Below are 26,752 nucleotides of genomic sequence, written 5' to 3'. Positions count from 1 at the left end.
GCTGGATCTTCAGCAGCGTGGACTCGATGCTGTCGACCTCTGCCATCTCGAGTACTTCGACGTTAGGGATGAAAGCGCTCCAATGAAGCGGAATGAGGATGGAGCGGAAACAACGCTGATGGAGCGGAAACAACGCTGATGGAAGCGTTCTAGGAGCCGTAGGTGATGCCGGTAGAGGACCCATGATTCGGAGCCGAACAGGAGTGTGGGTATGACAACGGCTCTGTATACGCTTATCTTTGTGAGGTTTTTCAGTTGGTTGTTTTTCCAGACTCTTTTGTGTAGTCTTCCAAAGGCGCTATTTGCCTTGGCGAGTCTGTTGTCTATCTCGTTGTCGATCCTTGCATCTGATGAAATGGTGCAGCCGAGATAGGTAAACTGGTTGACCGTTTTGAGTTTTGTGTGCCCGATGGAGATGTGTGGGGGCTGGTAGTCATGGTGGGGAACTTTAAAGGTGCACAAATGGTGCTTGCATGACATTTTCATTAATATTATTATTAATATTATTCATTAATATTATTTTAATGACTGTGTACTAAGGAAAAGAACACCAGAATATGAATAACTCCTTTAACTATGTGAATCCGCAGAGCATTTGTTTTGTTTTGCAGTGAATTTGGTAAAAGTCCCCAGATTGTAAATTATGTGGGAAATCAAGTGACAATCAGAAGAGTTGATGGCTCAATGATGCACACAAGTATTTCACCCTACCCTGCTATTCTACATGAATATGTTAGTGGATCACGGTGGGATGATGCAGTCCGTCTCTGTCGTTTCGTCAAGGTATTTATGAAGAATTGTGGATGTAAACTAGTGAAGCTATTATTCAGTTCAGTATAGAGGAGTGAATACTCAGAATATGCATGGTTAGCAGAGCTGTTCGTGCAATGCTATTGACAGTGCCAATGACCCAGGTTCGAATCCGGAACCGTCTGTAAGGAGTTTGTACATTCTCTCCCTGTCTGCACGGGTTTTCTCCGGGTGACCTGGTTTCCTCTCACCCTCCAAAACATACAGGGGTTATAGGTTAATTTTGGTGTAATTGGGTGGCACAGGTTTAAATGACTCCTACTGTGCTGAGAATACAATTTAATATTTTACATCAAAAGGTTCATACTCCAGAGAGTGATAAAGGAAATCTAAAATCAAAACCACTCAAAAATGAAAATTAATCCCCAAAATGTGTTTTATCTTTTGTAGTATTCTCATCACAATTTATAGTTTGCAATTAAGGTCCTTGAGGATAAAGTATTGTTGAAATCTATCATATGCCACAAAATGAGTAACTCCAATTTGAGTAAGAATTTAATTGCAGCTTTCACCATATAACATCTTCAGATATTCCAGCTAATCTGAAAATGGATTAGTTGTCCATTATGTGGTATTCTGATTTTACTTTCTGTTATGCTTAATAAGCACTTAGATTTTGCCTCAATGTAATTGAAATTTAACTCCGTTGTTGTTTCTAAATATAAAAGTACTGCCGAGAAAGTAAATCTAAAAACATTGTTTTGCTCAATGCTACATGGCTAAATGTTGTTTTTACCCAGAGAAGATCATAATTAGATTTCTGGCTCACTTCATTATGATCAGGAAAATTGATTATTACCTGGCATTGGTCATCCTTGAGAATCTGACTCGCTATCTTGTGTCAGACCAGTCAGGATGATGTCATTTTCCATTCAATGAATGCAGGAAACTTGGATTATGTTCTCCCAGGAATGCCTATCACTGGGAAATCCCTCAGAAAACATAGTCTTATTTATGCAGCACTGAACTGGGAGATCTGCAAGATAAGTAAATTACTTTGATGCATTCTGGATACTGCCACTCTCGTTGAAAAATCAACTCACCGCACCACAATTCCAACACTCCCCTTGGTCTGAGCACGTCCTGTGACATTGGTCTTTGGTTCTCCCCTTTTCAATTCCCTTAAGTGTACTTTCCTCCTCCTTTTCCAATCACCAGCATATCAAAACTCACTGCTCTTCATTGCCCCACCAAAATTCTGCAGCTCAATACTGATATTTCCTACCATAACCCACTCACCAAACAGAATGATGATCTATCCTCCTTTCCCCACCCTTCCCCATTTCTAATACCACCTGCCTTCACAAGCCAACATTTTCACATACATTCCTAACATGCCATTATTGTAGTTTATTTAATTATTAGTGTCTTGTGTACCGAGATACAGGGAAAAGCTTTCTTTTGTGTGCCATTTGAAGGCAAGCAGAGTTGTCACACTCCAGAGCCCCTATATTTAAAAAAAGGAGAGAAAGAAAGAATAATCTACCATCTTGATTTCTGGAATCTGATTCAGCTTCAGAAAAGAAAATGTGGTCTCATGGACCTGTGCCAATGGGCCCACTTGGGGCATTATAATTTTAAAGCAGCCGTCTCATATTTCAGCTTGTTAACATTGATTGTGTGGAACTGTAGATTGGGACATGTAATTTTGAAAAATTAATTGTTTCACCTCCATTTCTTTATGTTGAATGCATGGGCTTCAGTGATTATTTGAAAATCTCACGGCAGTTGCAATGGCAGTCAGTCAAAATGGAACATTTTTGTTCAAAACATTAACCTAGAAATTGCTGTTGAAAACATGAACAGATGAATGATTATATTTGGCAATGTTTGTAAAATATCTTAACATGATTTAACGTTTCTGCTAAAATAACAACAAAACTGTGTCATAACATAAGATCAAAAGAAATAAAGCAGGAGTACATCATATGTCCTCATGAATCAGTTCCACAAATGAATAAGGTTGTGGCTAATTCCTGTCATGCAATTTCACTTTCCATCAAATCCACATCACTGATCTCCATACTCTTTAGTTATGGACTAAATATCCCAAAATTCTGAACATCCATAGGCCTCTGTGGTAGAACATTTCACAGATTTACAACTTTGAATACCAAAAGTGTCTTGGAGCTCAGTCTTTGAGCATGCACAAAGACAAACATCATTTTCTTGTCAGAGCTCAACTTATGAGGTTTAAATAACTTTGCTCTGAAGTGTAGTTGTTATAGATTTTTTGTTTGTGTTTAAGATTAGATGCACTGCCACACATTCCACAGTCTCTCCAGAGCATTAGAGTTGGAGATTTAGATAAGGTAAGAGGAGTTGGTGCTGCTTCCTGCAATTTTCTCAGATTCAGCATGTGGTCTCCCTGTGATTCACGGAGCAGCTGCAGGACCACTGGGAGAAGACGCCTGGAGGACCCCGCTGTTAACTTTTCATGTGGTAGGCAGTAGAGAGATCATTCTGTTGGATATCTCATTTCTTGAAGCTGGTCATGACTAGTTATTTCTGAGGTTCCATGGAAAAATTCATCTTCCTGCATGTGAATGATAAGGATAAGAATTTGTGACTAAAGCTTATTCGTCTCTGAGATATAGAATTTCCTAAAGCTCCGAAAGCCACATTATTTATGAGTTGGGTTGTGGCCCTTCAAGACCTATCACCTGTCAAAATTGGTGAGAAAACATCCTGATGGGATGGAGTCAAGGATGCTTGCATCAAGAACAGAGTGTTCCTTCCATGTCCTGATTGATTTGCTGCTGTTCCTGGCTTTCAGTGAAATTTTGTCGATGATGTTTCCAGTGCTGAAGCATTGGTTCTATGTTGGAATGATTCAAAGATGTTCACTTTTCTCTGGGACGATTCATTGAGATGCCGGACTAGCTCATTCTTTTTTTTTTTTTTATATTTTTTTTATTTTTCACACCATAAATCACATTAGCCATGATATACACTATTTCTTTTTCACACATATACAGTGACTTTTTCTCCCCCCCCCCTTTCCTCCCAAACCATCCCCCCACCCCCCCCTCTCATCCATTTTAGGTATACAATCTAGGTTGCATTAAGCCAGTCAGACAATGTTGTCATTCAACAAAATTACACCAGAAATTCTACTGAGTCCATTCTTTTCTTTCCTTCTCCTTCCATCAACTTAGGTAATGTTTGTCCCCGGTAGGTTTTCGCTATTATATTTAATGTAAGGCTCCTATACTTGTTCGAATATTTCAATATTATTTCTTAACCAATATGTTATTTTTTCTAATGGAATACATTTATTCATTTAAATTTGGTAGTTTCTTCCTTTTAATTTGGTTATGTATTCCATTAATATTTAAAGACATATAGTTCAGCGTAGCCCTTTTATATTTTGTTTATCTTCTCTTTCCGTTTTTCCATCATTACCTTTCCTCCTTTTCCATTTCTGTTTTCTTATTTTCAACTCTTTATAAGACAACATTCCTACAACATCTAACATTTTCCTTATTCTCCTATTTCTATCTTATTTATCCCCAATCTCCCCTTCACCTCCTGAGTTGTCCTTTATCCCTTGTCGGACAACCACATCTCCCCTCTCCATTTGGATTTGCGAATCCACTCGCAAGCGTCAACTGATTTTGCAGTGACCGCTATTTCCCCCCACCCCGCCTCCCCCAGAAAAGATTTCACTTTTCATATGTCACAAAGGTCCCTCTTTTAATTCCCTCCTTATTCTCTCTATTCCATTACCTTCCCTTATTAATTCTTGTCTATACTATCTATATTTTCCTCTAAGTACAGATACATTCATGTATGCTCATTGTCTCTATTCACTCTTATACCTCTTTACCTGCATACATATCAATCATGATCATTTTTACTCTCATTACCCGTCTTCATCCCTCAGTCTATTTTTGTCTTTACCCACATACATATCAGTCGTAATCATTTTAGCTCTCATTACCCGTCTTCCTCCCTCAGTCTATTTTTGTAATTGTTCTGCAAATTTTCGTGCTTCTTCTGGATCCGAGAATAGTCTGTTTTGTTGTCCTGGAATAAATATTTTCAATACCGCTGGATGCTTTAGTATAAATTTATACCCTTTCTTCCATAAAATCGCCTTTGCTGTATTGAACTCTTTTCTCTTCTTTAGGAGTTCAAAACTTATATCTGGATAAATGAAGATTTTTTGCCCTTTATACTCCAGTGGTTTGTTGCCCTCTCTTACTTTTTCCATTGTCTTCTCCAGTACCTTTTCTCTTGTAGTATATCTTAGGAATTTTACTACAATAGATCTTGGTTTTTGTTGTGGTTGTGGTTTAGAGGCCAATACTCTATGTGCCCTTTCTATTTCCATTTCATGCTGTAGTTCTGGACATCCTAGGGTCTTAGGGATCCACTCTTTTATAAACTCCCTCATATTCTTGCCTTCTTCATCTTCCTTAAGGCCCACTATCTTTATGTTATTTCTTCTGTTATGGTTTTCCATTGTATCTATTTTTTGAGCTAGTAGTTCTTGTGTCTCTTTAGTTTTTTTATTAGATTTCTCCAATTTCTTTTTTAAGTCTTCTACCTCCATTTCTGCTGCTACTGCCCGCTCTTCCATCTTGTCCATTTTTTTTCCCATTTCTGTTAAGGTCATCTCCATTTTAATTATTTTCTCTTCTGTGTTGTTTATTCTTTTTCTTAAATCCTTAAATTCCTGTGTTTGCCATTCTTTAAACGACTCCATGTATCCTTTAATAAGAGCAAGTATATCCTTTACCTTGCCTATCTTTTCTTCTTCTATTTCACCATACTCTTCCTCTTCTTCTTCCTCTGGGTTGACCATCTGTTGTTTCTTTGTTGCCCTTTCCTCCTCTTCTTTCTTGTTTCTATTGTCTTCTGTGGTCTCTTCTTGCTGCAGGTGTTCTGCAGCTGTCGTTGCCGGCTGTGGAGATCGACTCCCCAGCTGGTCCCCCCTCCCGTCGGTGTGTTTTTTTTCATTCGCATCGCGCATGCGCGAAGGTTGCGCACTTTTGCTCGGCTCTGCGAGCCATTTTTGTAGTCCATTATTTACCGACCTGAGGGAGCGGGTTTCTCTCTCCGCAGCGGGCCTCTTCGGACAGGTAAGGCCTTCACCTTTTTCCTCCTTTGTCTTCTCTTCCTCTCTTCTTACCGTTGCTTTCGACTTTTCTTTTTTTGTCGCCATCTTCTTTCCACCTTTATACTCACTTTTCTGTAACTTTTATTTCTGTGCCTTTGTGTTTTCTCTTGTTTTTCCCGACTTTTCTGGAGAGGGCTGGAGTTCACCGTCCGGCCACTACTCCATCGCGTGACTCCTCCGGACTAGCTCATTCTTGATGTTAAAGCTCATTCTGCAAAGAATACTCTGGTTTGCCCCTACAGGAGATGCATCCACTGCTTTGTTCTTTAAACTGATTTTCTCCTGCTTCTTATGTCTCAGTTGGTACTTTGAAGATACCTGTATGTCAGTAGCATAAATACTTACGTGTTTCTCCTCATTTCAGTAATATTCTTTTTCCCATTTCTTTCCGCCAAAATGCATATCCACACACTTTGCTCAGTCGTTCATCTTATTGCCAACTTGCTGAAGTTGTCTGTTTTCTATTTGCAGGCTCTTTATGCACTTTTCTTCCACAAATGTATTAAACATTTGTTGGCTGCAATTGCCAGTATAAACTTCTGGGTTATTGTGTTCACTGTGCATTGAAGTAGTTCTGGTGCACACAACCTTACCAATAAAAGTTGGCATGCACTATTTACATAGATTTGTATCACTGTAATGATACACTAATGTGTTTTCTGCATCAATACATCAGCTGGTTATAATGACATTCTGCTTAATGTTGCAAGGACAATTGGTCTTTGACAAATCTTATGCATCAGTATAACATTTTCCAGCAAAAGATGTTAGCCAAAGGATTTGGCAAGCAGCAAAAAATATTTTCCATCATCTGATAAAGAGCAGTATTTGCTTTCCAAGTAATTTGGGTAATACCTCCCTTCTGGAGCCGATTTTGTCTGAGCTGCAAGTGCAGCTCTCAGGAAAAATAGTTCTTTCTGTAAAATGTCAAAAGATGTCAAATTAAACAAAAGACAAAAACAACCAGAAAATTAAACATTTCAATTCACATATAGAAATCATGAATGAAACAAAATTCAAACTGAATATGTATTTGTCATTTTGACAGGCCATTAATTTATCCATTTTAGTTTAAAACAAAAATCATTAATAACAAAGGCCTTGAAATTCAAGGTGGCCACAAAGTTGGAATGTGGATGAATGCCTGCTGAAGAGTTAGAATTGCAGTGGAATTCATTTCCATTAGAAATTGACCACTTAACACATTCACTCTTTCCCAAAATCTATTGCTTCTCTTTGTGAATGGAAATATATTTTTTAATTAATCATTCATCATACTTTAGCACAGTACTGTAAAGATAAACAACACTCTTTCAAAGTACTTCCACACACCAACAAATTACTGGCTGTGCCAAAAGCTACCTTCAATTCAGAATTCCAATTGAACAACATCGTGACTAATTATAGAGGAGTAATGCACTACAACTGTTTTAATGCATGTTGAAGTCACCTATTGAAGAAGATATCTAAGGAATCTTTAAACGAAACAAACTGATAAAATAAATTTGATCCAAAACCATCTCAGTTCCTCTTACTTTGCATCACTGATTCCCAGCCTCTGGGGAAATAAAATCTCCCCATCTGAATGGTTAATTTCATCTTTAAGAGCATTACTTTTTTTAAAATATTTTCTGTGCTCAATTGGACATAATTTATTGGAACATTACTGGACTTTGCCAATGTCAAAGATAGATTGGGCCCTCAACACCTTTGATGTTAAACAGAATTTACAGTCTTTTGATTTGGGAAGAGTTCTACTACCCTTTAAAACTTTGGGGAAAAAACTCATGATTTATCCCATTAAACCTGGAATCAAAACTTACCAGGAGATAAAACCAAGCTGGTGATTAGAAAGACTTGAATTTTCCTCAAAGAAATCGTGAAGATGTTCGCAAGCTGGGCACAAAGCCAGCAAGCAGTCAGATTGTGTAACTATACCATGATAAGTTTGCATGGGTAAAACTCTTTGTAAACTTAGATGTAGGAAATTACAATCGGAAAACTTTGGCGCATAAAGTATATGCAGATGTAAGTATTTTTGTACATTTTGCTGACATATATAAAAGAAAGGAGTGAGACAAAGAGAAACTCAGTGAAAGCTTGTTATTTTTTTTCATCATATAAATCTGATCATGTTAGGAACTGGGATTTAAAAATTAGAAATAGAACATATTTGAGATAAACAGAATGGGGAGATAAAGGTGTGGAGAGAATAAGAAGGATAATTATGAGAGAGAAAGAAATGAGGCTTGAGAAGCAGAGAATTAAGAGGTAAAAGAGGCTTAAGAGAGGAAAGTAATAAGCAACTGAAGCAAAGGTTCACATGAACATTTAGGGACATTATTATTCATATGTGCTCAATCAGTTTGCCATTTCTCAACTGTTAATCTCAATGTAATTAAGGATGCAAGCCTTGTTTGCTCTGCAACTCGTTAAGTGTTCTCGTCAGCAAATCCATATGAGCTATAGAACCTTTGTAGGATTACGGACAATTTTCAGCATGTTTACCTTTATGATCGGCTCTCTGCCAGTTGAGATGTATAAATTGTGTCATCAAGAATCATCGCAGATGGATTCAGAGCAATGAATTTACCTATTAATTCTAAAAAAATAAAATAAATCCAGTTTTGGATAGAGCAATAGCTTAAATTATGAGCACCAAATTCTGTCCTCCACTATATCAGTTTTAGTTTAAGTTGCTAAGGATCTGAGGTATCAGTTTTCACAGAGAATGAGAGAGGCCTGAGGAAAACGGAGTATTTTGTGAGAAGAATGAAATGAAAGGGGGAGTTGACCAAGGAATTGTGAGGGAGAATTTGACAATAAATAAATTGAGAACAACAAATGACCATTCAAAATCACAAAAAGAGTCAAAGGAAAACAATATTAGATTGTCCATGCTTGCTTTTGGGTACTTATAAAAATCCATGAGATAATAAAGTGATATCTATAGCCCATGCATATACTTGTGGCACGAATCACACTAGAAGTCATTTAAAGGATGCATGAAAATTATTGGCAGATAAAATCTAGCAAAACATAATTTCCAATATGTGGATTAGAGACAAACAGTAACCTGAGTGTGGAGGCAGATGTGGCATTCCATCTTTACAAAAAATGAAGAAAGATAACAAGTTAAGCAAGGAATTGGAAATTCCAAGCAGCATTGGAAATCAGCATTGAATGAAATAATGCAATATCTATAAATTTCGACCAAAAAAACCTCTTGAGCTGTTAAAATGAGTAACGTTTGTTCCAACTATCATTTTCTATTATATTTTGGCTACTACATGGAATGCTGCTCATGGGGTACCATTATTTAAAAAGGGAGGGGGAGATTCAAATAGTCAAAGATAATTCAACCTGACATTGATGAGCAAATTATTGAGAAAAAAATACAAGACCACATACATCAGCATTTAGGAAGAGACACAAATGAAAGGCAACCAATGTGGTCCTTTCAAGAGAAGCTTGTCTCTGCCTAGAGTTTTATACCTACAAAAATCTAATCTGTAAAACTGGTAAATCAAAAGAAAGCATGGCTTGAGAGGAAGGTGAGATGTGAGGATTGAGTTAATACAAGGATCATCACTGTTTTCAGTTCTACAGATATAGAGCATGTAGGTGATACCATCTGCCTCCTGTTAGCCACTGCTGCATCTAATTGTGTATGATCTTCCCACCAACATTGAGAGAAGGATGTTGATGAATTCAGTACATTGCTGTTATGTTTCAGCAACTGCCATTGTGCACCTCTAGAGGTGAAGTTTGCAGCAGTTCTTTGTGTGTGATGGTGCAATGAGTACAGGTTTGTTAGCCAGGAATAATGATTGGTAGAGATTGTGTGTAGGTGAATATTTGACGAATGGAATGGAGTCTGAGATTGGTGATGCATTTGTTGGAATATTACAACTGAAGATCCATTCTCTGTTTATGATCACACATGAAGCCATTGAAGTTCCTTAACTGCAGAGGTTTTGGGAAAGAGTAAGGTAATTGGATTGAATAAATCAACCGACAAGATGCTAACTTGGACTCAATGAGTTGAAGGCTTCCTTCGATGCAATAAAGATTTAATGAAATATTGAATCTAAATTATTGGACTTTTATTGGACTTTGACCCTTGACATTGACCTCCAGGGTTATCTGCTCTCACTGCTGTCTTGTTGTACATTTGGCAGGTCGCTGGCCCTCTATAAAACAAAATATCTCTCTTTTCAAAATGCATGTAATGACTCACTCCAAAAAGCTGTATAAAATGTAAAAACTAAGGAGATTAAGCAGCATCAGTGGAGAGACTTGAAAAAAGTTAATCAAGATTAGAACTGTTTCTCACTCCACAGAATTGTCTCACCTGCTAAATGTCTCCAGCATTTTCTGTTGTCATTTCGTTTGCTCCAAAATTGCAACATTCTCAGGAGTTCCTGTCTTGGGTAAAGTTATACCTCTCATTTTGTTCATTTTAGATTGGTCACAGTGTTTGAGCTACCGAAAGAAAATTAGACACACACACCGAGAGCAGTTCAGTTTATACAAATGTTTATTACAAATTCAAAAGCTGATTTCAAACTACAATATGCAAGCCTTTCCCAACTATACTTATTAACACCTGGACTGGTCCTAACTGCTGAAGCGAGGCAATGACTGCACTCTTGTAGTAGGTTGTCAGGGTGCCGGTAGCAGCTTCTCCACCTCCCCCAACCGGGACGTTGGCTGGACTCTAGAAGTTCTTCTTCTTGCTGAGAAATGTTGCCACCTCTCGGAGAGTCTCAAACTTCAGCAGCGGGACCATGGCTTATATTACCCAAAACCTGCTTACCCAAGTACCTATTCCCAGCACAGCAAGAAAGATAAGCGAGCAAGCTAGCATGCTAGGCTTCTATCGAATAACATAATTTTCAGCTTATCACTTTGAATACAATAGTTTATTTTGCATCAAGGCTAGGCCTCTGACAGTCTGTGACCAAAACAAGCAGGAAAATTAAATGTTCTTGGTACACAGATGTCCTTTCTTCAGATAACTGCATCTCTGGCCCCTCGGTGGAATTGAGCTTATGTCTGCTGATTCTAAAAACAAGCAGGTTCTCAGCCTTGTAGAAGCAAAGGCTGCAAAAGTAAAAAACACAATTTAAATCTTCCATTACAGTTCCCCAAGTCATTTTAATTGTACAATGCCTAACAGCATCCACTGCCTCTACAATATACTTCTCCTTTAAGCAGTGTTGGCTATTCATAATTGTTGAAAGTCATTGCATATTTAACCTTAGGTGGGTGTCACACAATTAGCAGACAGCAAAAAAAAATTGAAATTCTTTTTTGCAATTTTTTTTACTGTTTTCATTTTTTTTTATACTGACCTAAGTAAGTAAATTTTGCACATAACAGGACAATTTTCCAGTATTTATAAATAAGTGTACATAAAGGTAGACTTGATCTATTTTTTGAGCATTGTTTTATCATGTTGTGATTTTCTTAGTAACATTAGGGAACTGTGTTCACAAGCATGCTCTTGTTTGTGAAAGCACGTCAGCAAAACTAGATTTTGAATATCTGCATTAAAAATAATGCAGGTAATTATTCGAATGTGACCTTTTTTGGAGTGACTGGAGCAAAATGAAATTGAAATATTAGCAGTTGAACTGGTCACTTTATTCACAGTGTTAATTCCACACCCTGATATAGATGACATTGATAGTTAATTCTATTAAAATAAAACTTTAGGAGATACAGGTGCCTAACCTTTTATCTGGATCATCAGGAACGGACATCTGTCGTTGTTCGGAATCTTCCAGGTTTCAGAATCATTTTGATTTTGGTCCCTTTAACCAAATGCCTCGCACCTAGCCCCCGCCATCCATTCCCCCCTCCCCCCGGCCATCCATCGCCCCTCCTGCACCCCCTTGCCGTCCATCACCCCAGCTGTCCATCTGTTAGCACCCCCCCCCCATTCCCCAGGGTCGATGCCATACTATTTTATGCCCTCAGCCAGGGTTGGCGTTCAACGAGCACTGTACAGGAGGCTCTTGACCAGCGTATCGGTCAGGTGGAGGTCATAGGCAACGGGTGGCCTTGGCAAAAAAGACGGTCAGCATCGACTGCTTGGAGCCAGCGGCCAAGCGGAGCAGAAGGGTGGACACAAAGTGCAGAGCTGCAGGAGGAGTGGGCCATCAGGACAGTGGTATGAGTGCCGGCAGCTTTCAGGAACTCCACCAGCCCATCAGGCTGGCTGTCAGGCACACCCCAGCACCGCAGTGCCGTCCATCACCCGCCGCCATCTAACTCCTGATGTGGCAGCAGGGGTGCAGTGCTGCTGAGCCCGGAATTTACGGAGCTCCGCACTGGATCACAGTGACAGCTCAATACAGAAGCAATGGCTGTCTTCGGTACCCATAATCCCCCATGCAGCTGGAACCATTCTGCCAGCACCAGAGCAGTTCCAGCTGCATGGGGGATTATGGGTAAGGAAGACAGCCATTGCTCCCGCATTGAGCCAGCTGCCGCCTGCTTCTCTCCCACCAGGTGCTCGGGCCTGAGAGTCACCTTTCCACCGAAGGTAAGAGAGGGCGCCCAAGGGTGGTGAGGATGGGGATGACAGGGACTGTGGGCGGGGTGGGGGGGTGCCTCCCTCTGAAAACAGAGCATTAATTACGGGAAATTAACATTATGTGTAATATGTTGTCTACCGAAAAGAGTGCCAGTTTTGGGAATTCCGGATAAAAGGTTAGGCCCTTGTACTAGTACTTACACAGTATTGCATAAAATTATGCTACCGTCATATATCTGCTTTAAGTTGTGCATGAGTTAAAATAATGTGTAAAAAAAAATTCATTGATTTACATTTCACCTTGATTTGTTAATCACTTGCATCCATTAAACTACTTTAAATTTTGCTTTTCTTTCTGCCATTTAGACAACAAAACCTAATGAGGTGAGTTTGCTATGTTTGAAAGTTCAATTTATTTGTTTTATCATATTGTTTCAAGACTTGGTTGTTAATTGTATATTCTCTTGTTGATTTCCTCTCATTTACATCTTAGCAGCATTTTAAAAGACTTTACAATTAAAAATTTTAAAATTAAGCAGCATTTTAAAAGATTTACACCAAGATTATAAAAGTACTCCTTTGGTCACACCACAATTAAAACATAATTTGCATATGGTATATGGAAAAATATGTATAATTTACACATAATTTAAAAAAATATAAGTCGCCAGATCTTAGTTTTGTGTCTATTTTTCTCATAATCAAACAATCGCTCTTTGGAAGGGCAATACAAATATTAATTCAGCTCAGGCATGAGTTGCTACTTTCTCCAGAAATGTATTCGATATTAAAACACAAATTAGGTTTCGTAGAGAAATAATAGTGGAAATTTGTCTTTGGTCATGAATGCTAAGTTAGCTGCCCATTGTGTTCCCCAACCCCCTCCCTCCCCAGCCCAGATATTTAATTCCATTTATCTCAATCAAACCAATAATTGGAAGGCAAGAACAATGGCAGCTTATATTCCTTGCCTTGGTTTAGTGCTCTTAACCAAAGGTGAAATGCAACTCAAATTTTTTAACACGCTGAGAAGGGATAGAGGATTTATGGATACTTAATTGCATTGTAGTATTCACTTGTCAATTTAAATTATGTCCATAACTATTGAAATTATGCCACATTTAAAAAATGTGCAGTGAATATGTAAGCTGATTCCACAGCATTTATTGTATTGTAGTTCATGTTTTAATGCATACATATTTATTCCTCCTGTATAAATTTAAAATTAAAAAAAAGTCAGTTTTACTCCGATACAATGGGGAAAGTTGTTGACAATCTGAAATATTCACCAGTATCAGTGTTTACACAATTGCTTACAGATATTAGCTTAGTATAAAAGTTGATATGATCACCTGGAAGTGATTACAGTGCCAGTAATCTAATTTAGCAGTTCATGTGAAACCATAAACCATGAAAGTATGCTGAAGCAGTCATCCAAATCGCAACATCAGTTTTACAGCCTTAAAGTCACTCCCATACATCTGTATATTTTATCATGTATCTCATGTTTCACTTATATATGCATGATTTATAACATTTTGTTCTGTTTTCTGCAGTTAACAACTGTAATTGTTAGATTGAGTGATGAGAGCAAATCAATAAGGAATTACTTATTACAAATTTAACAGGGTATTATCATTTGTGAATTAATATCAGATCTAATTGTTTTATAGCAGAATAAAGGCAAATTAGTAAGCATTCTGAAAGAAATATAGGTTTTTAACATCATATTTTCCCCATCCTGAAAATACTGTGGGTGCAAATATTTGTGTATGGTAGCACAAAATGGCAGAAGTACATCTTCGACCCATTTTCTGCATTTTTAAAAATTAGCTTAGTGGGAAAAATTCAAAAATAAAACAGGTCATGAATTTGTTATTGTTCATTTTACAGATCTGCTCAAAGCAAAATTCACATCAATTCCTTTACTTAATAACTGCTGGAAGGCAGTTTAAATGTTTATTCTCTCTCTATGAGGTGCATATGGATTCATAATTAAGCATACTTTTTCTTTTAACCTATGTTCTATTTAGCAGGAATTGCTGGATAATTTTCAGGTGCTTTTGCCTGATTTTGTTTTCCTTCCCCAATTAAAGAAATCTGAAGCCAGCTTCAACACCCTAACTATCACACAGCTTGGATCCCCAGCTAAGCACAGACTCATATGATCAACAATATGAACTTCATTGCCTGGTAACATATTGTACAACTAATTAGCTATTGAGTAACTGAACACATTTTTAAAATATAGGCCCAGATTTTGCTGGGAAATTTTGGTGAAACAACCACTATTCACCAATATTATCTTGAAATAATAATAATCAATAAACCAAAGACACTGCCTTACTTTTCAAAATTTGTGTTGTAAGGTGGTTATATGAATGTTTGCACTGTGATACTGCCACAAAACATCAAATTTTAAGACCTGTTCATGATAATAAATTCTGATTCTGAAATAATCATATAATTCTGTATGTGTGCACGTGAGCATAGAAACTCCTGCCAGCAGTTTGCTACTGGGCATTTAAGTGAAGTTGTTCATTGGAAGTGGGATGAAATACCCACTACTTGTTTTGCATTCACCAATCATACACCAAATAAGAAGAGACACTCTTTTCCTCTTGATTACAATGGAAGAGAATAGTTGTAAGAATTCAAGTAAGTTACTTTAAAAAAAATTGTCAATGTTTTTTTATTTTAAAATAACTTTTAAAGATGCATAAAAATATAGATAATAAGGTTGGTATGTCTGTTAGAGTTTTTTTTAGTTTTAAAGTCTTTTTGTTTGTGAATGCACTTCAAAATGTCTTATTTAGGATGAGTAAATTGAAAGCCATTTCTTTGGTTGTCACTTATTTTAATGCTCCATGTGATCCCATTGTGGCATGGAAGGTCCCATTACTACATGAGGTCCCATAAGGAAGATAATTGTAACTTCCTTTATATGTGACCAGCAAGGCAACATACCTTATTTTTTACTGCAAAGTTCAACCCAGATTTTAATTGATTCCTCTTACATGAGTTATGGTACTATATTGGTAAAATTATAGAGATGGTAGTATGGTTACATTTAAAAGAGAATGAGTTTGCATTTACTATATAAAACTTTCTGTTTAATATCGCTTCTTCACTGAGCATTTGATCCATGGGAGAGGGAAGAAAAATATTGCTTTTCTGGCCTTTTGTTACAGGTTAGGTAGCCCCAATAGTAGAGGCTGAGATGTTATTTGGTTACTCATCGTCCTTTAAGTAATAATGATGGACTTTGAAGTCACCAATGTAATCATGTTTTTTTTTAAAACAACCCTTTCACATTGAATGTTGTGGAAATTGATGTATGAAGAAGTCACTGTGTATTGATCCCTGCTTAAAATTTAACTGTTCTATCAACCAATAGAAATTGCATTCTAACTGTCAATTTTCTCAATTATGAAATAATTGAAAATTTATCACCCAGGAAACCACTTGTCCATTGTCTCCATGTATATCAAAAGAGAATTTTAGCTAATCCCAATGATACAGCACTCAGTCCACAATTTTACAGTTCAACACAACATTCAAGCAGTTTTTTTTTAAATGTGATGAGCATTTGTGTCTCTGACATGGTTTCAGCTCCAGACTCTTCTCAGTCACTGGGTGAATAGAATATTTTCTCATATCCCTTTAAATATATGCCTCCCCACCCTGGTTCATGACTTTGCCACTCAGGGAACTTGGAACTTCCTATATACTCTCTCTGGGAATCTCATTAAGTAAATCTCCCCTCAGCATTCACAATTTCAAATAAAGCAACTCCACTCCATTCAACCTTCCCTCAAATGTTCTATTCCTGACAATTTTCTTGTCGATCTCCTCTGCACCTTCTGATGCAACAACACCTTTCCTGTATTGTGTTCACATAAGAACATAAGAAATAGGAGCAGTAGGCCATTCAGCCCGCTGAACCTACTCTGCCATTCATGAGATCATGGCTGATCTAATGATAGGCTCATCTCCACCTACCATAAGTGTACAGAATACTGGTGCAAAGTTTTATCCTGATCAATCGAAGGCTAAGCCTTATTGCAATAACACTCCCTAGACCACTCAGTAAAACTCCCAGCATCGTAGAAGTTAACTTGGAAATCCATCAGGAAGGTAAGTCCAATTTCTGACCAAATTAATTTAAAATTTATTCTTTTAGGACTTCCACTGCACCACCTGGTAAAACTGAATGTATATAATGAGGTAATAATCTTAGTTATCCAAGAAAATTATTTTATGTCCTCTGTGTGTATGTTATTTGAATATTAATTCAGTATCTGTGAGATTGAAAAGGCCATGAATGGTAGAATATCAAGGTTTTTACTATCTTTAGGATAAAGAAATTCCATTGAAAACACTCTTGACTTTGTTATTATTTGCAAGTCTGCAAACTCAAACTGGTGAAAAACGAATCGGTTGTACAAAGGGTAGATCAGCTGCTCTGCTCTATCAGATGATTACCCAAATGATGATAATGTCTCCTACTAAATACTTCATGATTAATAATTTTAATTGTGGTTCAATCATTTATTGTTACACTAAATGTGTATGTAGAACTGGTTAATTATATTCCTGTGAAATTAAACACTGGGAAGATAATGTACAAATATATTTTGACTTTTTTACATTCAACTACATGTAAATAGCTCACAAATACTGCACCCATTTTATGCCTGTCTCTCCTTCACCAAATAAAATAATGAGAAATACACAACCTGTCATTCTTCTTCTTTTTATATCAGCAGCACCCCATTTTTGGAGCTCGGACCACTCAAAAATGGGATACTAATAATTTCAAACTGTCGTAGGCAGACAGAATAATAGACCCCCATCTGACAGAGACGCCAGCATAATAAGTTTTATGTGCCTGTTAATTATGTTTTTTTGGTTTGTTTATTTGACCAAAATGTCAACATTAATTGCATTTCTTGGATGAAGCTAATAGATCTGCAGTAAAATGAGATTTTTTAATGAAGATTGTATCAGTGGTCACTGAGAAAATTAGTTAACTGACAGAATAACTCCAGTAATCATGACCCAGTCCTTACAGCCGTTGAAAGCTTATGTAGCTAGATTTCTAAAGGAACCTTTGTGCTGTGCAGTTTTGCTGATGGCCCTTTTAAAGCAGAAGAACACATGAAAATAATATTGCCAAGAAACTATTATATTGTGCTGTAAATCTGCCACATGTAATTTTTTTTTACTGCATGTAAAGCAACTGTTATACAGAAGATTTTAATGGGAATTTGATTCTGAAATAAAATAAAACTCCTGGAAGAGAAATCCAACTTAAATAAAAATAAAAACTTCATTGGCCCTGTTTATCAAGATGTTCAGGCTGTGAAATTAATTTATTGACATTTAAGATACTAACATTGATAAATCAAATCACACAATCTTTTTTAATATCATTTATGTTGTCTAGTTTCGGGCAGAGATGGGATGTGCGGGACCATGTACTGGTCCTTTCTCAGTCTCCTATCAAATTTCAAACAGGAAAGGAATGGGCCATTGATACTGCAATTAAAGTCGACTGCAGCTTCATTATTACATGCTTCTCTTTGTTTTGTTGCAATTTTATCCCAAGGCTGTACATTGCACGGGAAACCCATTCTTAAGGGGACCACAACATCAGGCAGGAGGCCTTTTAAATACCTAAAATTATTAGAAATAAATATTTGAGACTTTGTTTTAATTTTTAAATCTATGTTGAAGTCACAATATATAATGGACTGCCACAGACATAATTGACGACGTTTTCTTTTCTTTCCTAACCATGGGAAAATACGGAGATATTAGCAATAAATATGTGGCCGAATATCTGCAATACCAGGATCTGATTGCCACTTTAATATAGTAGTGTAGCAGCAAATATTAGTAATGTCCTGAAGCTATCCATAATTTTCTAAATACAGTAATACTGCCCTTTTAACAAAAAGAATGAAAAGGACTAAATTCTGTTCTGATCAACTACGAAATTGGATATTTAGTCAAAAAGGTTTAATTTTATTGTACACTTTATTATCTGTAGCTAATAGAAGAAAAACAGAAGCTAAACTCTTTGGTTTATTTTTTTTAATTGAGGGATGATCAGCTATCACACAATTTGTTATCAATAGATTTTTAAGTAAATAGGATATAAATATTATGTTTTGCATAAAAAGTTGAAATAAAATGTTGACAACTTCATGAATTTAATACTGTGCTGTAAAGCAGATTACAGAAACACTGCATCTTTCAACAGCTTCTCCAGCAATTCAATATGTTCATCTAAGCAGTAGGTGAGCATTGGAAAGTGCTCTTTGTATGTGTTATCTGCAAGTGCCACGTTATTTATTGATAGTAATCAAAATTGTAAGATGAGCAACTCAAAAGTTGAATATGCTGGAATTTTGAACAAACAAACTGCTGGAGGAGCTCAGCACCTCAGACAGGTTCCATGGGTAGAAATAATCAATCAAAATTTCGACTTGGGTCCTAAAATCAAGACTTGATGAAGTCTTGATAAAATGCCCAGACCTAAAATATTTCTGACTGTTTCTACCAATGAATGCTGTCTGATCTGCTGAGTTCCTCCAGCAGTTCATTATTTGCTGGAGTGAAAACAATCCTGCAGTTTATATTAAGATGCTTGGGCTCAGGAGAAAAATGTCATGATAAGTCATAATCATTGCTTGCAAACCATTGACCAATAATTGAATGTTAATTTTGTAGCCATTGTTTGAAACTAAGAAATAGAAGCATGAGTGAAACCTACAACTCTGTCAACGTTCACTACAATCATAGCTAGTCTTTGTACCTCAGTAGCACTTTATTGCATCAACCCTACATCCCTTGATCTCCTTCCAATCCAAATATCTATCAATTACTGGGGGATCTAGGCAGGTCAGGCAGCAACTCTGGAGTGAAGGATGGTTGGTGTTTCAGACTGAGACCATGCATCAATCATGTTCTTACTGAATGGTGTACCGGCCACAACAGTCTGACCTCTTGTGCCTTTGGTGCTATGGCATAGAACTAAGTGCTGTAATTTGACTGCTCCAGGGAGTTGGGTCATTCTGATCTTGGATGCTGTTTACTATACATAGAATTGGGATGTTCTCTTCACAACCAGCTGGATTTCTTGCAGGAGCCCCAGGTTCATCCCATATCATGAAGAACGTGGGTGGTTTATTGGTTGCTCTCAATTTTCCCCTTAATGCAAGTTGATGGCAAAAAGAATCAAAGGGAAGTTGATGGGCATGTAATGAGGAGATGGGAAATGGGACTCATAGGATTGCAGCCCACTGGTTTCAAATGGGCTGAATGACTTCTTCTTGTGTAATAATAGATATATTTTAAGATCTTATGCTGTTGAATCACAATATTCCTTCATCTATTTGTATTTGTGCATTAGTTTTTAGAGTAGTCTTGAAAATTCTTTTGTTCCTCCACATTCCAGGATTTTTACCAAAAATACGCAGTGATTTGTCTGAGAGATTCCAGGTTTGAAATGGTTAAGCCTTACTGTAGCATTTTTCAGGTATAAAATATAGATGCTGTGTGATTTGCTACCTGTTGAATTTTTTTAATTTTATTTCAGATCTATCCTGTAAAGCCCTGCAAAATTTATGTATGCTTCAATAAATTTACCACTCTTTTTCCTAAACTCAGGAGAATTGTCTAAGCTTACTTTATCTCTCCTCATAGCACAAACACACAATTCACCAAGCTGGTGAGGGTTCAATGTACTCCTCTGTACATAGGGAGAAAATACCTGAACATTAATATCCAGATGTGGATTCACATACCCCCGAAACAATTGGATTTGGACATCTTTACTCTTAGACTCAAAAGGGATTTTTAATAAAGGCAAATACACCTTTGAATACTATACTGAATTGTGTTGCAATGTGTCCCTTGACAGAGCCACCTGTTGGCATTCACATCTTTGGAAAAGTACCACAGCAAGTCCTTCTGACTATGAACTGAAGATATGCCAAAATGGAACATTGCAAGACAGCTGTTTCATAGCCATTGTTGGAAATCCATATCAAAACAGTGAAGAATAGAGATGAAACCTTTTAAAAAAAAAATATTCAATTTTCATGTTTTAATTCCAGTGCTAAAATTCAGAGTTTTATAGTTTTCATACAGTTATTGTTTCTTTTTGGGATTTCCCTTTGACTGGATGTTGGGTTTTACTGCCAAGAGCTACTTATGGAAACTGACCGGATAGATACTTTATTGTTATTTTGGGGTTTCATATCCTCACATGCCGTCATTCAATCATCCAGTTGGCAAAGAAATAAATTTGGACGATCATTATAAAACTTAAACATACAAATCCAATATAGGATTAAAAAACGAATGTAACTTAAAACTTCAACATTTTCATTGTATGTATACGATACCCATTGTTCTTTCTCTTTCCTCAAACAGGAACAGACAATGTGGTCGTGCCTTGCTGCCATGGCAATTGCACATAAAGACCTTATGACAGCAGAGGTGGCCTATGCAGCAATTGGTGAGGTACATGAATAAAATTTATGTTTTCAAACTTGTATATTTAGAATTAATCTCTCCATATGTGAGTTTTCTTTATTACATATTTGGAAATTTTCCTAAAGTCTTGTATTGATTGTTCAATGCCATTCTAAAATGATAAGTTTAGCATCCACCTCTGAGAAAATTTTATCTAAACTCATAATAATTGTTTAGACTGCTTTTATCCCTGACCCACCTATTAGCTTTTTCCTTTGTTATGTGCTATATCAATTTGAATATATTTTACCTACTGCGACATTTTGGTGTCTGTTGTCATTATCAGACATGCATACAGTATATACAGTACACGGATCAGTAGACTAATGCATCCTGAAGGTTGAAAGATTTTTAACCTGTCTAAATTAGAATCCTTTCTGCTCTTAGTAAGAGAATGTTATCCATTTATGGAAGGGATCAAGCTCTGTTTCAGTTCTCTGAAGCTGTCATCACACAAATTATGGACAGGAACAACGCTGAAGGAATTGAGGCCTATTCCTAAATCAGCAAAAGTGAACAACTTTTCCCATTTTATTTTTTCAAGTCTTATTCCTTCATTATATAACTATATCAGTCTTGCAGGGAAATAAACATGGTAGATTAATGAACTAATATTGAGCTTCATCTGACAAACTCTTAATTCTCCTTCCCCTGATTTGGACTTGAGAGTGCAAGGCTAAGATGAGAAAAAGCCTTGGTGAAGATACACCAGAGGACCATTTTAGTTTGAAAAGCAGCTGCTTTGAAATAGACAAAAAGGTAGTGACTCTGATGGAAGAGTGCAGTGGGATACCTAGTGCCAAACTGAAGAAAAGGATCCAATTGCAATGACCAAGAAATAATTCCTGCAAAAATCTGGTCCTTGTCCTCAGATTTTGAATGTTCCATTTTGAGTGTGAGAGATTACTCAGAATATTGCTTTCCAAGGTGCTTTTGCATTTTAACTACTGGTATAATTTTCAACCACTTGTATGTAAATTGAGTAGTGTTGGAAAGTTTAAAAGAATAATTCCACTCTGGTTTTGTACAGTCAAATGTCTTTTTTAATTTTAAAACTAACCTCTTATTCATAAACATGTTCTGAGGAAGTATCTTCCTTTCAAGATACTACACTTGCACTTGTACTGAACTTAGCAGTGAACTAATGTTGGCATTAATATATTAAATTGTATCTAATTTGAAATTGCTGCTCATATTGGAGATAGATTTATTATTATTATTATTATTATTATTATTATTATTATTATTATTCATTTTGGGATGTGGGTTCATCACATATTTATTGCCTTGAGAAACTGATATGGAGGTACTCTATTGAACTGTATTAGTCTACCTGATGAAAGTAAGTTGACCGTTATTAAAGTGAAAAAAAATGCATGAAGTGTTGTTCTTTTGGCCTGAAAATCATATTTTTATGTTACTTATTCTTTTAAATCAAGCTACAAATAATTAGAATAAAATTCAATTAAAAAGAAATAATTTTCTACATTTATATTGCTTCCATAGCTGCAGAATAAAAAATAGTATTTTTTTCTATTTCTATCTCTCATGCTATCACATCCCATAATGCTCGCTATGCAGTGGAATATTTTTGAATTAATAGAATTTAATGAAGAGAATGTAATTAAATAATTGACCATTTTATATATAGTTAAATATAATAATGCCTTAATATAACAAGTATTTTTAATTTCTAGATTGATAAGGTGCAATATATCAACATGATCAAGGATTTGCCATCAAAGGAGTCAAGGATGGCACACTGGCTGCTATTTACTGGGAATGTACAGGATGCTGAAGGAATTTTAATCCAATCAGGATTTATTTATCAAGCAATTCAAATAAATATTAATCTATACAATTGGGATAGGTGAGGAAATCAAACGTATTAAATATTCATAAACACATGCTTATTACAGAGTTGCAATTGCACACTAGAGGTCAGTGTTGTTACATGATTATAATTTTACTGTCAGTGGTCCAAAATAGTTTTCTTTGTTTATTGTAATACTGAGGAGAGAACAAAAGATATTCAAGAGATACTTGATCAATTTTACTTGTCCATGACCTCTCAGCCAGGGAATACTAAAACTGGTCTGATGAATGATCAATAAGATTCAGGATGACTTAACTAATGAACCACAAATATAAGATGTTCATGTCCTTGATATTTAACCATTCCTCAAGTGAAAGGAGACACTGGACAGGCACCTGTAGAGAACATAAGAGGTCTAACAACACACCAATAACCATGACCTTGGAGGATTCTCAACACTGTCAAGGCCATCCATGGTCCAAACAATTCAAAGGCCAACCCACTGAGATCCAAAAATAGAAATGAAGGTTTGTCTTTGGGAGGACTGCCTCAACGATCCCTTCATTTGTGATTCTGTTGGCCACTATGGCTATTTTTAACCTTACAAAATTCTTTGACTCCACCATTCAATAAGTGCTCTGATGGATTCTTCTTAAATTTGGCTGATGCAGAAATTTGTCTTTATTTTGTGTATGCTTCACCATTGCATGAAAGGCATGATCTTAACTTGTGTGTCTACAGCACAGCAAATCTCAGTGCAGAGTGATGTCAAGCAAAGATAGTGACATTATCCCAACATTGATACCTCGCTCTCTGACCCAAACATTTAGTTATCTGCTCTAAAAATCTTAGATTATTTATTGTCTGATTTGACTGTAGTACAGTGTTTTGTGATGTTTTCCTATGAATAAATGCAAAAGTAACATTTGTTTCTTAAACTTCATTACAAGAAAATCTCAGAAATAAGAAGTTAAAATACTGAAAATATTGAATAAATCAGGCAGCATCTGTGGTAAGATAATTCAAAGTTACTGTTTCAGGATATAGAACCAGGAAAAGCTTGAAATCTGTTTTGAATTTCAAGAAGTGTAAGGTATGGTGGAAACTCAAAGGAAGTCTTGATCGAGTGGCAAGCAAAAGAGCCTGAATGACACAAAAGGTTGCTGAGAGAGACATGTTGACAGCCTGTTAATTGCAGCTAATCTAGACTGTTAACAGGAGATGGGCAGAGGAGAGGAAATTGTAAAATTCAATACACTATGGTTGCTGGAAATCTGAAGTAAAGAAATTTTTTGGAAATGCCCAACAGGCCAGGCAGCATCTGTGGAAAGAGGAAAATGGAGTTAGCATGCGGGCTGATGGCATTCCATTCAAAGCTGGTCTGGCCTGATACAAATTGAAAAGGCTGGTTAACTGAAATTGAATTGATTCTAGAGTGCTGAGGGCTATAAGGTGATTTTTTGGAAGATGAGAGTCCATTCCTTGAACCTCGGCTGATCTTCATTGGAACAGTATAAGAAGACAAAGAGGTCATAGTGGAGATGGGGCTCTGGATTAATGTGACAGTCAAATAGAAAATCTGAGTTGCTTTTGTTTATTGAACACAACATGTACAATTAACCCAGTTTTTTCACTTTCCACAACTTATCTGCTTGGTATTTCTAGGATTCCCTTTTTGATCTTTGACTTCTTAGAACTACAGTGTTTTTTTATCATACATGTCCAGCATAGTTTTTTTCTCTCTCTCTCTTCTGTTCTCCTTCATTTCGTATTATACTTAGACACACAGTACTTATATTCAGGCAAACCCCACTACTTCAATCAATGTGAAATTCAGTTACTATGATTTGGAAAACTGCGACTATTTCCTGTTTTACATCCATGCTCCGTTCTGACCGATCGGTCGTATCTCGAAATGGATGTACGTCGGAAATTCACTGTATCTGTGTTATTGTTCGTCAAATACGACATGGCGGCTACCAAGGCCAGCTCTCGCAAGAAGTAGGCCACCAGCCAGCTCTTGGTTGGTCACCAGCCATCTCTCGCAAAAGGTTGGCACCCCTGCCATACGCATTATTTTCCATAGATAGACCCCTACTTTCACCTATAAAAGTGTAATTTTTATATTTTTTTCTTTTTTTAAAAATTCGGTCCTATGTACGGATGTATGTTAGTCACATAGGTTGTAAGTCGGCGATACCTGTATTCAATTACTGTGATATCTTTCTGGAAAACTCAAGTTACAAGTCGATCATGTGAACGGCCCTAAAAAAAGGTGCAAATCAGGATCAGCACCAAGGGGGGGGCATTCGTGGGCATTGCCCCCCCAATGAGATATTGTGACCTCCCCCACCCACTTGCAGCTATTGCCCCTCCCCCCCCCAAATTAGCTATTGTGAACTGCAGCCTAGCATTACTAGTGTCTAACATCACAGTAGGATCATTGGCCATCTTTGCTACCCACAATCCCCCATGCAGCTGGAACCACTCTGCCAGTGCCAGCACCAGGGAAATGCACATGCCTGTCGCCCGCAATACATTATGGCAAGGTTGACGAATACAAAGCAGGAAAAATCTTTCCAACCATGGGTTGAGGATCACAGAGCGAGAAGGGTCCACGCAGTGGCCCGTGGCATTGCATACACCTGTGGTGCCAAGGGTCTGTTGAACTGGCCTTGGTCTCCGTGCTGATGGAAGCTGTTCCCCTGCGCTGCCTTTCTACCAGCGCCTGTCAGGGGGGCACATGAAGGAGGTTCTTGGTTGGCAGGTCGGCAGCTGGTAGTTCTGTATTTTTACTTTATATATTTTTGTATATGTGCGATTATTGTGTGCTGTGTATTACATGTAGGAAGCTCACAGGCATGCACAGGGCAGCACCCACACCCCCCCCCACCCCTGCTGAGCGAGTTTTCAAATGTCAGATTGTGTCCCCCCGATTACCCTAATTCCCCCTGCTAAGACTTGTTCTGGTACTGACCCTGGTGCAAATGATAGTCAGACGGAGTGTGCCCCCTATTAAATATGCATGAAAGAAAATGTAGAAAAGGTATCAACTGTGATTGATAAGCCTTCATCACAGTGAACACCTTTTGTTTTCAGCTGCTTAGTTTCCACCCTATCATAGGTATTCATTTTGTTCTCTCCAATCTTTTCCAATTTCTGCAATATGAAACAGATAGTTTCTCACTTTTCCTTGTTTCAATACGACATCATCAACTTGAACCATTAACTCTTTTTCTCTTTCCTCAGATGCTGACTGGCCTGCTGAGTATTTCCAGCATTTTTCATTTTTATTTTAGAAAATTTCTTACTATTTGTTGAACATTTATACAAATATGAAAAGTACATTAACATTGTAATTGAAAAATACACTTTAATTTTGTAGTAATGTCAATCATCTCAAATAGTTCTTCATTCAGGTGCGTTCATGTTACATATTACTGCATAAAATGATTTCTGTAAGTTTAAAAAATGCCTAATTGTTGAGAGATCTAATTAATGCTCATATTCTTCACATGAATATGTGTTTCCTAATTACCAGTAGTCAGTTTAAACAATTACATTTTATTTAACTGATAAAATATCTGACTGTGAATTATAAACCACAGCAAATAATTTTGTCGAATTTAAAATTGCTTGCTGAGGAAGGAATTTAAACTAATGTTTTTCTTTTTATTTTAATCTACAATCCAAATAAAATTAATAAAAAAATTAGTTTAAACATTTTGAAGTTGTGAGCCATAAATTGAGTTTAAAAAAACATAGTAATTTATGTTTACATTGTTAATAAATCTAGAAGACATTTTGTTATGCCAGGTTTGTAAATATTGACACTTTAGTTTGATTTCCAATTTGATGCAAAATCAAATTGGAGGGAGAAAGTTCTGCAATTTTTAAATTTAATTAGTTT

At 36.8% G+C, this 26,752-nt stretch overlaps 1 protein-coding gene across 5 annotated transcripts in view; it reads left to right on the top strand.

Moving 5' to 3' along the window:
• The window catches only part of ift80 (intraflagellar transport 80 homolog (Chlamydomonas)), a 189,248-nt gene that overhangs the window by 155,665 nt on the left and 6,831 nt on the right, over positions 1-26,752 (top strand). Inside the window, exons 16-20 of one of the 5 annotated variants that reach the window (XM_069896779.1) lie at positions 612-783; positions 12,846-12,863; positions 20,925-21,014; positions 22,724-22,896; positions 26,228-26,261. In XM_069896779.1, coding sequence (XP_069752880.1) covers positions 612-783; positions 12,846-12,863; positions 20,925-21,014; positions 22,724-22,896; positions 26,228-26,249 — 475 coding nt within the window. In that variant the 3' untranslated portion in view covers positions 26,250-26,261. Of the gene's footprint in view, positions 1-611; positions 784-12,845; positions 12,864-14,575; positions 15,094-16,662; positions 16,702-20,924; positions 21,015-22,723; positions 22,897-26,227; positions 26,262-26,752 lie in introns of those variants that run through there. The other 4 variants (XM_069896777.1, XM_069896778.1, XM_069896781.1 and 1 more) reach the window with 4 other exon arrangements.

The sequence above is a fragment of the Narcine bancroftii genome, chromosome 9 (genome assembly GCF_036971445.1).
Source record: "Narcine bancroftii isolate sNarBan1 chromosome 9, sNarBan1.hap1, whole genome shotgun sequence".
NCBI classification, from domain to species: domain Eukaryota; kingdom Metazoa; phylum Chordata; class Chondrichthyes; order Torpediniformes; family Narcinidae; genus Narcine; species Narcine bancroftii.
This window is presented reverse-complemented; position numbering and strand designations above follow the sequence as displayed.